Source organism: Equus caballus, chromosome 2 (assembly GCF_041296265.1).
Source record: "Equus caballus isolate H_3958 breed thoroughbred chromosome 2, TB-T2T, whole genome shotgun sequence".
Lineage (NCBI taxonomy): Eukaryota > Metazoa > Chordata > Mammalia > Perissodactyla > Equidae > Equus > Equus caballus.
In genome coordinates this window covers 42879139-42894071 of record NC_091685.1, presented here as the reverse complement: position 1 = coordinate 42894071, position 14933 = coordinate 42879139, and the positions used below count along the sequence as shown (strand labels likewise).

The 14933-nt window shown below is 43.7% G+C and overlaps 1 protein-coding gene across 2 annotated transcripts; it reads right to left on the bottom strand.

The window, feature by feature from the left end:
- Nucleotides 1–988: 988 nt before the first annotated feature.
- On the bottom strand, nt 989–14923 carry ERRFI1 (ERBB receptor feedback inhibitor 1). 2 transcript variants are annotated; one of them, XM_023635858.2, is made up of 4 exons: nt 14686–14923; nt 4719–4912; nt 4540–4616; nt 989–3669 (listed from the first exon to the last, which is right to left on the bottom strand). In XM_023635858.2, exons 2-4 carry the CDS (start codon nt 4838–4840, stop codon nt 2486–2488), a joined length of 1383 nt encoding a protein of 460 aa, XP_023491626.2. In that variant the 5' UTR covers nt 4841–4912; nt 14686–14923; the 3' UTR covers nt 989–2485. The 2 variants fall into 2 exon arrangements, with proteins under 2 accessions (XP_023491626.2, XP_070109859.1); XM_070253758.1 differs by lacking the exon at nt 14686–14923 and adding an exon at nt 14166–14555.
- Between the last annotated feature and the right edge of the window lie 10 nt (nt 14924–14933).

The following is a 14933-nucleotide window of genomic DNA, read 5'->3' as shown; positions in this document are numbered from 1 at the left end:
AATATACAACCTCGTGCTGGGGGCCTTGGGAATAAGAAATAAAAGAAGATTGGCAACAGATGTTAGCTCAGGTGCCAATCTTTAAAAAAAAAAAAAAGCACTTCATGTATTGGGTGTTCACCACATACCAGTTACTGTGGCTTCTATGCAGTTGTCACAGATAATTCCCTATCTTAGGGACCAGCCCCCCACCCGCCGCCCATACTACCAATGAGAAGACTGATGTGGAGAGATTTTAAAGAATCTGCCCAAGACAGTTAGAAAGAGGTGGGGTGAGGATTTCCTGCCCTCACCCCTGACTCTGGAGGGTACCAAGCACAGGCAGGTGCTCAGTTCAGGTCCCCGTGACCTTCGCCATCACCCAGGAACCAGGGGAGTGCTGAGAGAGGGAGCAGGGACGGCAGCTCGGCTTTAGCTAGAGGGCAGAGGACGTGAAGACAATGAGGCACAGGGCCAAGCGACATAGGACCAGCACCCTCACAAACAGCACTCCAGCTTCCTCCTGTATCCCAAGCTGTGAGGAGCACATCTGCCCGCTGTGGACTCGCCACCTCCGAGAGAGGCCAGGGCAGGCTGGCATTCCTTTGGTGGCCTCACATGAAGCAAGCAGCAGAGCCTCCCAAAGGGCCCAGAGTCATCCCAACCTAGTCCTCAAACTCAAGTCGCTTCAAGGCCCTCTCAGAGCCGGTTTCTTCTGTTATGCTCCCTCGACAGGGAGGCCCCGCCAGACGATGACCGTTTTGCCAGTAACATACCAACATCAGTTCGCGCTCTTCATTGTTAACGGTATAAGAACAGCACATTTTCACTGCTGCATGTGTATAGTATTTAAACATAAACTGCTCAAATTACTTGTCATTTTAGGGAATGACAGTAAATTTCAAGCATCTATTAAACTGTGAAAGATCTTCCCTTGTGCTTGAAAACAGTAATGTTGTCAAAGTACGTGAGACATAAAATTTTATAAGAGTTTAGGCAAGAAACATTATTAACGGTGTCATAAATAAGTATTATAACTTTATTAAAATGAAAAGACAATATTCAAAATAATGCAACAAAAATGAATAAAATCCTTTATCCAATACTGTACACATAATGCAGAAATCAGTGCATTTTTCTAAAGCATGTTTTAACCTTCATTAGTTCATACTAAAACATAAGCTTTAAATAGCTCAAATCATATCATTCAGCAGTTTAAACTGTAAACAGCTTGTTTAACTGTTAAGAGAACATCGTAGTAATGTACCTCTGTTAGTGAGCACCTTCTCTTCTGTGCTTATCTATACAAGATAAATACATGGAAACATGTGAAAACAGGAACACGGGCTACGTGTCTCACTGAAGCTAGGGGAAGCAGCCAGCTGGCAGAGCTGTAAAAGCAGAAAGATGCTGATGTGACCTCTGGTATTAAGACATACTGAGCTATTGGTCAGAAGTGTTTTACTTAAAAAGCAAACAACCCCCAGGAAATACTGAATAGGAACCAGCAACACAAGGCCAGCTTGTGTTGTATTTGTTTATTAATAGTCTAAAAAAACACAAACAAAAAAACACAACACACATCCCCACACAGTAACTCTCAATCACATAGCTAATGGTTTCATTATTGCTTAAAACTGACATCCTAAACACTGGCGAACAGTTTGCTTTTCCATGTGATTCTAATGCGTCCCACTGTTTCTGGAAGGCGCATGCTACAATGGGCCATTTTAGTGGGTGGAACAAAGCAGGAATTGTAAGGAAAAATTTACTAATTCTACTATCTTCTCATTTTTCAACATGTGAGACATGTACAGGTGAAAATATGGTCGCCACATAAACTGCTATCCCTCCCCTCAACAACACAGAAAGCAAAACCTGGAAGTATTTAGGTCTTGGGACAATTTTTAAACTAGGTAGGTCGAGTCACGGTGAGGATGGACACCCTGCCCTCAAGGGAAAGGACTGCCTCCAAAAACAAATGAAACAAAATATAAGAGGGCCTAAGAGCCAGAAATCTTCAAACTTATTAAGCAAAAATATTTCTTTTTATGATTCTGATCTAAACAATACTGTGTTTTCTTCCATTTGCTTAATTTTCAGTCTATCCGGAGTCAATCTCCAGCTTGAGTTTTTATCATTCTGAATATATATTACTCTAAGATAGTAGCTAATTGGTTAACCTGCAACTATGGTCTATGGTTATGCCACAAGTTTATATATAGGTATATAATGTTTGCATATGTAAAAGTTTCCCCATCCTTCCCTCCCCACCATCACATCTTTAAATTATAGGCTTGGAAAGACTTTTCTCCAATGCTAACAAAATCGGGGATCCTCAGCATGACAGCACCTCACTACCGCTCCAAACCTTTCTCTTTAAGACAGAGTTCAACTACTTTATTCTGCAATCTGAAACGTTTTCCTCTGAACCTCAGTCAAACTGCAAAGTTGCTTGAGAAGCATCTGCTCTTATGGAACCTCTGCTGAACCATGACCCCAAAGTCTAAGGAGAAACCACATAGGATAAATGTTTACGCTTCACATGGCCGCCTAGATCCATTTTTGTTTTAGAGTCCAGCTTTTCTGTGGCTGAAACCATACTGCAGTCAGTAGACAATGGCTGGATTTGGGTGCTTGCATTTGTCTCTTCTGCTTCCCTAAAAAATTTTTCGTATTTGTCCAGGTATGGTGGTCTCTCAGGTAGTAGGTAATAATGGGTTGAACTAACCTTCTTCCCATTTTCAATAATGGGCAGAATGCAAGGAATCTTATTGGCAGATCCTTCACTGTTCTGTCTTTGCAGAGCTTTGCTGCTGACATACTTAGGATCAGGGGCGAAGCTCTGCGTAGGGGGCATGACCCCATTGAGGTAAGACGGCAGGCTTTTAGGACTGGGGGTGCGGGAGTTACTCCGTGATAAGGGTTCTCTTGGTGGCACTTTCGGAGGCCTGTCTTCATCACTGTAGGTGCTGGAAGTAACTTCGGCTGACCACCTTCTATAATCGGGCTTCACTGGCCTGGGAGGTATGGGGACCCTGGGGGGGACCTCTGGTTTGTCTTCATCGGAGTTTGGAGAAGCTCTGTGTACGTAGCTGGATATCCTTATGGCCGGCTTGTGAAAGGATCCAGCGGGTCCGGAATGAGACCTCCTTAATCTTCGGTGGCTCTGAGGGGGAGGCGGATCTGAGGTGTGAGCAGCTCCATTCTGGGCAGGTGCCTGGTTGAGATCTGCTGCAGAAACAGCTGGGGTATCAAAGTAGGCATAGTTGATCTGTCCACACCCACGGAAGCTTCGCCGGCCAGGAAGATCGCACTTGAAGTCAGAAAGCCCACAGTCTTCTAAAAGGAAGTCTGTATCCGAGCTGGTTAGGAATTCGACCTCACAGTCTGTCTCGTCCAGAGAGAGGTCTTCGGAGATGGGCAGTGGTGGGAGGGGCCGAGAGCCCCGTTCACAGAGCGCCGCGCAGGGGAAAAGGGCAGGTGAGTTTTTTATGGGTGTGAGTGGAGGAGTAGAAGCACAAACCCCATTTACTGAGAGTTTCTTAAAACCACATACAACTTGATCCTCTTCATGTTGTCCCAAGCTTTCACTTGAGGGAATAATCAGAGGGGGCAAGCTGGACTTCTGAGAGGGACTATCTTTTGCAAAGTGGTTGCCATTCATCAGAGCAGATTTCGAAGTGGGCCCTGGAATGAACAAGAAACGTTAACAAAAGACCAACAATGCTCTCCCCACCCAAGTGAGGCAGAGCCCCCGCTACCTGGGCTGCTACAGCTTTCTGCCTCAACTGCTACTGAAATACCTGACAGCTGTAACCCCGAGAACGGCCGTGCAACCACCACAGGTGTAATCAGGGACCACAAGATTGTTAACGCACATGATCTGGTTCAAAGAACCAACTACTTCTCCTGTCTCCCTCGGACATGTGCATGGTGCACACCCACGCATCTCAGGCTGGTTTTGTGACGTGCAAAATTTGCAAAAGATGAACAGCATATAATTTACATGAATACAAGGCTCGCAGGGCACAGATGAGACCAAGTCCTCACTCCTAGTGCCGCCATAATACTGCGAGTGAATGGACTTGCTGGCAATGTGGTAAGTAGCTCCTGACAAAATCTACGGAACATAATGTTCACATTAAAGGTACTACATAGCGTATCACACACTTTTCTAAGTTTTTATCAACATCTACACTACTATATCACTTCCAAACATGCATTCAATACTAGCAGGAAAGCTGAGAGATTTTGTCCAAGGTTTCTAGAAGCATGTACCACAGCTGGGATTAGAATTTAACTCTTGATTTTGAAAGATCACACTTCCACAAGCAGCTCTCGTTAGGAGGCAGTGACTCAGGATACAGGCAGCATGGTGCGAGAGTTTGAGAACACGGTTATCTGCAGAATCTGCTGCCACTAGGGGTCAGACTATCGTTGGAAATAGTTAGGTCGTTTCCTCATTTAAAAAATAATACTGGAGGACAAGCTAACACAATCCAGACTGCCAACTTCCTCTCCAGGTGCTAACTTCACCAGGATTTTCAGAACACGTACCAAGAGACGTCAGGTGCTCCTGAGCAGTAGAATTCAGACTGTAGGCCATGGTTATTGGGTCAATATTTAAAAAGTTACTGGAAGGAAAGGACAAACATCTTGGTTATATTGCACCATATTCTCTATCCCACTCCCAGGCCACACAGCGACGACTGCAGTGGCGCTACACCCTGACTTACTTCTCAAACTCGCTGCGGCTGCCCCAGCACGTCTTCATTTTCCCCATGGCGTGGCCATCATGCAGAAATCCAGTTTTTAATGGGACTCGAATCTCCTGAGCAGCAACTCCTGCTATTGACATTGTGCCTTATTCTGGGATGTCTCCAAACTTGTGAAGCCAAGGGATTTGTGATCAACCAGTAGCTTTCATTCCCTAGAGGGGACAGAGCACAGATGGGAGAATGAGGAAAACAGCTGAGAAACACCCATAGATAGCTGCTAGAGAGCTCTGGGGGATGTTGAACTGAAAAACTGAGTTACAGACTTTCACTTAATTTTCACATTAACTAAGTCTTACTTCTTACTAGGGTACTTAAATGTAGGCATTAAAAGTAATTTTTTTGGTAAATACTAATCAAAGATTTGAAATATTTTCAGCAAAGCAGGAATCTATCGCCAGCAAAAGCAGACCTCCTACTGCACAGCCTGACAGTTGCACAACCAACCCTGCTCACCTCAGAGCACACACACTTCTCTGCGCTCATATAGACCGACCGGCCCATGGCGGCTGCGCTGGGCACGGAGCTCAGTTCTCCCTAAGCTAAAAGAGCAAGCTGAGAAACTACTGTAGCCGGTACTACAAAACTAGTATTCACTAAAACCCCACACTTCGATTAAACCAGAGATTCGAAGTTGGCACCCGGTTACCCCACAGCCTAGCATTTATTTGGATTCTGTATATCAGGGTTGGCCAAGGGAAGGCAAATTCTCCAGTTATTACTTGTTCAAGAATAAAGAAATAGTCACATATGAAGATACTAATTTCCATTATCTTGTAAAAATCAAGTTCTGCAAGATTACCGCTGGCTTCAGCGGAGGCCGGGAATAGCTTCCTCCTCCCTTTTAAAGACAAACTTAAAGGTACATTCTTCACATTCTCCTTTATGAAGGGCCTAGTAATTCGTGTCTTGCCTAGCTGCAAGGCATGGATTACAAAGGCTAATGACAATTTTTCTTAATCTAGTAGTTCCTCAACTTTAGGGACCCCCCCTTCCGCCCACATCAGCCATTACATGTGCAGAGTCTTCACTTTGATTTTATCATTCACTACAGCATCAGTGTTCACGTTGCCCTGCTACTTCACACCAATCTCTGCTCCGTCTTCAGACATTCACAGTCACCTCAAGTCAGTTTAGGACATAATTCATCAACCGCCGGTGTAACGCTGACCCCCTCTAGGATGTGTACATACACAGTCTCCTCCTCTCAGCAAGTATGTGCGCATCCACCGAGAGCTGAGTACTGTGCCAAGGACTGAGGATGACACAAAGATGAGTAAGACGTGTGCTGGGCGGGGGGAGGGGACACACAGGTTTTCTGTTTTATGGACAAATCTGTCACCTCCTACTAGACTGTGAGTTCAGGAAAGAGACTGTTCCAATCATTAATCACCATTACCTGGAGCATTAGCAGGCGCTCAAAAAGTGGCTGTTTGTACACCACCACCTAGTTATTATTACCATCACTATCAACTGAATGCATACAATGTGTGCAGCATAGGGGTTTTTTAGCTAGATATCTAAAAAAATATATATTCTGCAAGTGCTTGTTATTATTATTTTATTTTTACCTAAAAAGAAATGGAGAGAGAGTAATGTTTCAGTGACAAAGTAAGGACGATGGGTCCCAATGACTGATTTTCTCCCAAAGTCAGCTGTTTTGATACAGTAGGCAGAGATTTAAACAGGTTTAAAATATTATTTCAAATAGTCAAGCATTATTTTTCTTTAACAGTCTCTCAAAGATATGCGATTAAGAAGAGTTTTTGAAAAAACCCATCATTCAAGAAATCTAAGTTACTGGAAGGTAGTCTTTTTTTTTGAGGGTTGGGTTTTAGATTATTGAAATGGAGGAAACGTGTTTTTACTTTACCTGAATCAAGTAAAGCTACAAAAAAAATTCAAAAACTAGTATTTAGAAGAAAGTGCTAGGCACTCGCTCTGCACACAGCCAGGTGGTTTCTGGCGCCTTTTCTGAGCTCTCTGCAGGCACTGGCAGGACCATGGGGAAAGCGGCTCCGGTGACACAAAAATGAAAGGCCAGATAGGAGGGAGAATATGGTATCTAAGTAGTTTGAAAGCACACGTTTGAAGATCGCTCATCCAGATTACAGGAAAATGCTGCAGGGGATTCTGGAGGCCCAACCCCCACCTGTCTGCAGGCCAACAAGTACTACTAGTAATTACTGTGTGTCAGCCTCCTAATGCCTTCTAAATCTTAGCTTTCAACAGAACGATTGTGTAACTATCGCTTCTGCCGAAATTGCCTTGGAATTCTAAACTTACATTTCAATGGTCCCTTAAAATTATTTATACGTTCTAGAAAAAGTTATTTTTTATTCATTGTTTCCATCACCTACTTGTTAGCTTTCTTAAGAAAAAAATTTTTTTAGTATAAAAAGAATTGTGTTCACTAAGCCAGCTCCCTTCTGACCACAATAGTGTCTTTGTGTATTCATAGAAGGTGACCTGCCTCTAAATTTCAATGGGGAATTGTGAATGGGCCATGTTATGAAACTGTCCGAACTTCCTACTTGCTCGCATGGGAGAGGAGAGGAGGGCAATATAATCGCATGTTCTCTTCTTTTGGAAAATAACTTCAAACTGTGGACTCAAAAAGGGCAACCTGCTATAGTTTTGGAAGCAAACTTTTTAAACCTGTTCCAGATTGTAAACTGAGGGTATCCAACCACCTGAAATTCCTTTTACACCTCTCTCAAAACTCGCCAAGTATCCAACAGACACGCTCCTTGGGGAAAAATAACCAATTTGGTCAACTTCAAGCTAAAAAGAAATACACTGCTCAAGTGAAATTTAACTAATAATGCAGTGCTTCAAATTTTGTTTCTTTAGAAGTGTAAAACTAGCTCTGCCTTACAATTCGTTAGGAAAAGAACTGCAAAAATATACCTATGTGGGAAAATCAGTATCTAAGTACAAGACAGCATTCTGTTATGCAATGCAAAAAATACGAAAGCCAATGTTAATTCAGGCAGCCCAGTAAACACCAGGATCTAAATAACCTCAGGCATAGTAACTTCCTAAAAATTCATGAACTCACCTTTAGCTTTTTAACGGGTCAAAAATGCAGTTAAATACCAATCCCAGATACAAACTAATTTTTCCTGTTAACATCACTTGATTTTTTTTAATCAAGGAAAAAAAAGCACCCTAAAACCTTCTGTTTCGTGAACTGTCCTTCTCTTTTCCCTCCTTAGAACCTCTGCCCCCAAGTTCTGATCCACTTCTACAGCTTCCACTCTACATGGACGGCTCCCGAATCTTGAGGGCAGCCTGGGCTCCAGCTTCCTCCCTGTGCTTCCCATTGTCTGATGATTATCTTTCCACTTGGATGGACCTTTGGCATCTGGAACTCTACAAACCAAACTCCTCCTGTCGCTTCACACGCCATCCCCCTTCCCAAGCTAGTTCATGGTCTAAGAGGATCACACTGCTAAAGGCACCGTTTTAACCTGAGTTAAGCCCGTGTACAGTCAATTACCAAGTTCCACGGCCTGTTTCTACATTGTTTTCAAATATCTCTTCCTTCTGTTCACTGGCAGACTTCTGCCTTGGTCTGAAAATACCCAATCCATCCTACACACAGTACCAGAGCAATGTTCCTGAACTATGGCTCAAATTAAGACCCTCCACTGCTCAAAGATCTTCACAGGCTTCTAACTGCAAGCTCCTCGTCTGGCACTGATGGCCTCCACAACAAGGTAACACTCTACCTTTTTTAAGCTCTTGCTTCTCTTTTCCCAAAACCTGACAGAATTCAACTCACCCTGGAGGGCCATGTCCTACCCCTTCTCCCCGAGCCTGCTCCCTTCTGAGGAGCCACAGCAGCACCTCTGCGTTCTTGGGTTATTCTGTGCTGTGCCCGCTTCCCCCTCCCGTCCTCCAAATCTTCTAGGACAGGACTTGTTTGTCCCCCGTGTAGATCTTGGTATCATTCATTTCTAATAAATATTTACTAAATGGATACTGAGGAAATAATCATCTCATTTTCTAAAACGTAATTACTTGAAAGATTCATGTATCCTGTAAATCAGTGAAGAATTCGGGACAAAGCAAAGGTTTGTAAGGGACAAACGTGTGCTGAGATTGCCGAATAAGAATCCAACAAGCTTAGAATGCGCTGTAGGCAAGGAATTTTCATTAAATTAATTTCCACAATCCAAAGTGGACAGTTTGCAGACTGGGTAAAAACCGTAAGCTTAAATGGTTAACAATGTGACTTTCTAAATTGGTTCCTGTTACTGTATGTTTACTTAAAGCAACCAGGAAAGTGCTTTCTGAAAACAATGAACTTCACCTTCTCTTACACACCATTCCTCCTGGATGATAAGGCACCTACTGTGTTTTTGCTGCTAAGTTTAAGGTCCCTAAAAAAAAAAAAAAAGAAAAAAAGAAAGCTACACCAAAAAGCACATGGCGCATTCTTTAGTAAGGTGAAATCATACAGCTTTAGCTTGAGGATAGTCTCTTTGAAACTGTTTTTTAAAAAAACCAGGCTACCTTAATACAGTAACCTAGATATGCCTACCTTGCCACCAGATCTCATTAATAAATTTCAGAAGCAACCCACAGGAGGAGGAGGGGCACATTTTTGTCATACAACTCATCCAGTTCTGCCCAGTGCTTCCTTATTTAAAAGTGTGATGTAATTTCCTTCTTTCAATCTGGTTTTAGAACCTGATTTCTGTTTATTCAGGGTGATAAATGGTCTTTTCAGCTGCATTTAACAATTACCTACATAACTATTTCCATACCCAGGGAGATATAAGGTAACTATATTTAGAGCCAAAATTTGTAAGAAGAAACTGATTTAGGAACATGACAAATTCCATGATTTTAGATCCTCCCCAAATAAAACAACACCTGCACGTTTATCTTCATTTTGAAAATGTCTAATAATCACCTTTGGGAAAAGGAAAAAGAAGATGGAATCCCACCATTTTTCTTGTGATTAGAGTCTAAAGCCCTGGCAGCCAAGCTCTCTGACGCACTGACATTCAGTTCAGCTGTTTCACAGAATTCTGTTTTATTAATAGGAGAAAACTTTGTGAATTGCTATTTATCTCACACATTCACTTGTTTATGATAGTTACAGTGTCGTGTGACTTGAGTTTATTTACTGAAAGCAAAAGATTCACCAAAATCAAAAGCCCTACTTCAGGGTTTTTTCCCAAGGTTTTTTAACAGGCTATGATTTGGGGGAAGAGGAAGAATGGGGAAGCAAGTTAGGAAAACTTCCTTCATTGCGCCCTGCGACCGCGGAAGGTGTCCACAGCCTTCCCAGTAGAAGCAGAGATGACTTCAAAAATTTTTATATTAAGTTAATAAGACGTAACTAAAATATTCCTGCGTGTATTCAAGCTAAACTTGAGTTTTAGTAAAGATGAAAATGCAGTTCACTGTGCTGAAGATGGACATTTTCGCTGGGTTTGTAGCTCCATTCCTCATTCCTCTTCAACATGCCTAAGATGTAAAGGCCCATCTGTAGGTGGTAAAAACTGAGGCAACAAGCAAAATAATTTATCTTCACCGTCAAAATCAAAGCCAAGTGGCATAATTTCTTGAATAATTCAGAATATTTCCTAGCTAAGTATTTTAAGAAATGGCAAGCTAACAAACAATCTATTCGTTCAACCACCACGGCCATCAATGGCCTTTTGATCCACTGAGTGTCTCACAATCTTAGTGCGACAGCAGGAATACATTCTGTGGCCTTTGTACTTTTCCTACAGAGTACTACAATCAGCAACACACAGGACAGAAAAATATTATTCCTTTCAGATATACACATGAGATTTCTAATTGTAAAGGACACATGAATTCTATCCTAATCTCAATGACAACGAGCACAACAGTCTAACAATGGGAAGGCAATCTTTAAAACTTCAAATTTACTTAATAAGCATTTAAAGTCATCCAGCGGTTAACCCTAGATTGTTACAATGAGCACACCAGTAAGAAGAATAACTAATTCCCTGGACTCCTAGCTGACAGGCATTGTTCTAAATGCTTTATATGTATTAATTTATTTAATCCTCTCAACAGCTCTATGGGGTGGGTACTATTATCACTCTCATTTATGGATGAGGAACTGGAGGCACAGAGTTACGGAACTTGCTCCAGGTCACGCATGCTGAGTGGTGGGCCGAGCCTTACACCAGGCTCTCACCACCACACCACACTGCCTCTCCAAGTCCTTCAGGTTCCTGAACCAGGATAAGCTTTGACCCACTACAACACTCAGGTTTTAAAGATGGCTCAGACAGACTTTTCTGGGGATTTATTGCTTGGTAATAGTTTTTCTTGGATAACCATTAGCCTATGAAAGTTCCTGTTTTACTCAACTCCCTCAATTCTCCTCTAAGAGTTAGTAACTGCAGATCTGGCCTATGTATCCTCAAAAAAGAATGGGTTAGGGTAACAGATTTTATATTCTATGACCACTTCAAACAATTCTTTTGAAGCCTCAATCTTTAATAATACATTGATGCGCCACCATCATAGAACCCATTATAACATGTATTTGGTACAACATATGCCTGTCCTTACCCATGAAAAAGGTTACTACATACATCTAACGGGCCTCCTTTAACTTTCGAGGCACGGATCGCAACCATGGCATTACAATCAGGTTTTACTGTAAACTCTGGAATTTAATAATAGAATATCTTGTATTTGTAAACCATTCTACAAATTACAAAACACTTTCTAAAACATTCTCTCACTTGATCCCCCAGCATCCCTCAAGAAGAGGCAGGGCTTTTAACCTCCAACTAGCAAATGAGGAAATGAAGCGAGGTTAAACATCTTCCTGTTAGCAAAAAGGCCATCAGAGCTCTTCTGCCCTATGCGCCAGCTTTGTCCCCACTACACTTTCACTGCCTCTCCTTTCTAAAGTATCTTCATTTTAGGCAAAAACCTTATTTCTCCTCCTAACATTCTTGTTTATAAACGGGGAAACTGATGCAAAGGATGGCCAAGTGAAATGCTCCAGACCTAAGTGCTAGTCAATTGCAGAGATAAAAACTAGAACTCAACTCATAGTGTTTAGTTCACCAATTCCTGGAAGGCAAGGATTATTCTCACAAATAGTTATCAAATGCTTATTCTGGATGAGATACTAAGTGAGGTGAAAAACAGACATGGCTGCTGCCTGATGGAGCCTCAGTCCAGTGAGGAGAGACAACAAGTAAGCAAGCCAACAATTTCAGTCTGTGGAACTTCCGAGGAGACGAGCAGGGAACAGCAGCAGGATAAGGAGGCAGGAAAACATATTTACACAGGTGGTTAGGGAAGGCCTCTCTGAGGTGACTTTTTAAATTGAAATGTAAAGGATGAATAAGAGGCAGCCATGAGAGTCAGGAGAAGAGCATTCCACACTGAGGAAATAGCATTTTTTAGGACAATCTGTAACTAGTCACGTTTCATATTCCTTGGGTCTTTAATAAGAGCTTTTGGACAATGTCTTTAATCCTTACCTTCCTACTGTTTCTTCTGTTAAACTGTAATGTGTTGTTGGATCACGGCACTTTGGAGTTGAAAAAGGATTAATTCGTGTAGCCAGAGCCTCACGTTTTAAAGAGAGATTCATCGAGGCGTGGAAGACTGGCCTTTTAGTAACAATGCCCAATGCTATGGCATAAGGAATTGGATTAAAGTATCAATAATGACTGCAAACCACAGAATCTTTTTTTTTCCCTTCTGAAATCCGAATCCCACACTAACTTTTCCCTTAAAATTAACTTCTCTATTAAGCTAGCAACACACATTTGGAACCCCGAAACTCACCAGTTTTATCTACCTTTACAAAGCATGTGTTTATACTGTGCGAATAATGCCAGGACACCACAACTGGATTTTGTTTGTCTAGTGAGCTATTCATTAGCTTTTATAAAGCATGGCCAAACACCAGCACCAAAGGATGCTAAAGGAATCCTGAGGATGAAGTACCAACTCAAATCAATTTAGATGAAGAAGGAGAGTCGGTTTCTCTGGTAGAGGGAGCCTATGACATTCAAATTCCTGGAATTACCCTTGGCACCACCTTTTCCCTCCTCCGCTCACCTTCTAAAGCAACCCGATGGTATGCAGACATTCAGGTCAGTTTCCAGCATGTTAGATTGTACCTGTAATTTAGGCAACTTGCTTTCAAAAGCTACCATTAGTCTTAGCAGAAAGGAAGTATTATCTGGTGCAACTTCTGAGAAGCAGCAGTTAAGAGTTATTTTCACACAAAAACTCAAGTCTACAGTATAATTAAATGTCACAAAAAGAGTAACCGGTATCCACTGTGAACTAAAAGTAGGAAAAAACAATTCTTTGAAACAGTAATTTTACCTGGCAAAAATATGAATAATTCAGACATCTCATAACAGCCATAAAAAACCAGTTTTGCTTTCTGACCCTTATCAGTGACTGGTCCAATCCTGCTGAGCTTGAAAATGTAAAATCTGCTTTCGTGCAATTATTTATCAAGCATCAACTACGTGCAAGGCCGTATAAGATAGAAACTGTACAAGGCAGAGTTCCTGCCCTTAAGGAGTTTACAATCTAATATACGTTAGGTTATAAATTGTTGGTCCAAGACCTCTATCACTATTAGCGAGTACCCACTGGAACACACAGGTGAAATGAACCTGTGTGTGAAATGAGGGAAAAGACAGCAAGCGTCTGAAGTCCACACTAAAACCTGTATGTGGTTCTCTTCAAATCTGCTAATATCTGCAAAAGACCCTGGCTGATAACACGCTGGTAACCAATCACAGAAAGCATGCTAACAAGAAACCAACTTCTTTTATTCTGGTCTTAGCAAAATTTGGCCATTTCCTGAAATGAGTACCTAGCCTGTCTTCGGTCTAAGTAAAACTTCAATTAAAACTGTATAATTACAGAAATGTACAAAAAAGAAATCCAGTTTTTAAAGAAAAAAAGCAAGACTAGATCTGGTGAACTTAGATGCTTCAGTGTCCTCGAAAAACACATACCCACTGCATTCTTACAGATTTATAAAAGCTTAATACTCTGCAGAACACTTGCTCTCCAGGAGGAAAAAAAAAAAAAGCATTTTAACCTCACCTTTCTTCACCCCTGACAGTTGCCTAGAAACCGGTCCTGCCCTACCTGTGTTGCAGGTGTACCTGAAGTCACCATCTTTTAAAGCTACAGTCTCTATCCCGACTGCACTTAAGTTTATGACTAACAATCTATTCATATTTTTTATCAGGTAAGAGACTGGTTTCTTTCAAGCAGTGACGAAATCCTAATAAAGACTAAGCAAGCACCCATACAGCACCAATCATGGTGAAGGAGTCATCTAATTTGTACAGGAATATGATATACGTATAAACACACACACGTAGACACGAGAAACACCCAAGAAGCGCTCACGTTGTGCACACACAACCCGGCGGTCCCACTCCCCGGGAAGCAGGGTTTCGGGCGGGCGGAGCAGAGTCGCGTTTCTCAGCGAGCAGGAGGCGGGCGCGGAGCCGCTCGGATGAATTAAAGGACTGGACTGCGGCCCCGCAGCGGGACTGCGGCCAGAGCCGCAGCGGGCACCGGCCAGCAGCGCCCCGCAGCAGCCTGCCCGCAGCTTCCAGGGCTGCATCACTGGCACACGGTGCGTCCCACGGCACCGCGGCCCGCGCCGCCAACAAGGGGAAAGCGCGAGGCCGCCCCCGGCCCGCCGTCCCGTCCCCCCCAGCGGCCTCGGGGCCGAGACGTGTCCGGGCGCCCGGTGCGCGGCCGGCCAGGCGAGGGGCGCCCCCAGGCCCGTCCACGCCGCCCGGCCGGCCCCTCCCTCCGTGCGTCCCGGGCACTCCGCGTCGCCGCGACCCTCCAGCGTTCAGGGGAGCCGCCCGCGCGTCGGGGCGCCGCCCTCCCCGCCCCCGGCCCGCAGGCCCCTTACCCCCGCCGAGCCGCGGCTGCCCCACGGCGCCCTCCCGCGCATGTCCGTCCCGGCTGGCTCAGCGCCGCGGGCTCGGGGGCCCGGACACCGCGCAGGCGCCTCGCCACTCGCTCGCCGCTCGCTCCCGCTCACGCTCCCCGTTCGCACTCGGCCGCCGTCGCCGCCGCGGCCGCCGCCTCGCTATATAGCGAAGGGGGCGGAGCCGTGACGTCCTCGCTCACCGCCCCACCTCCCCGGCGCAGCCAATA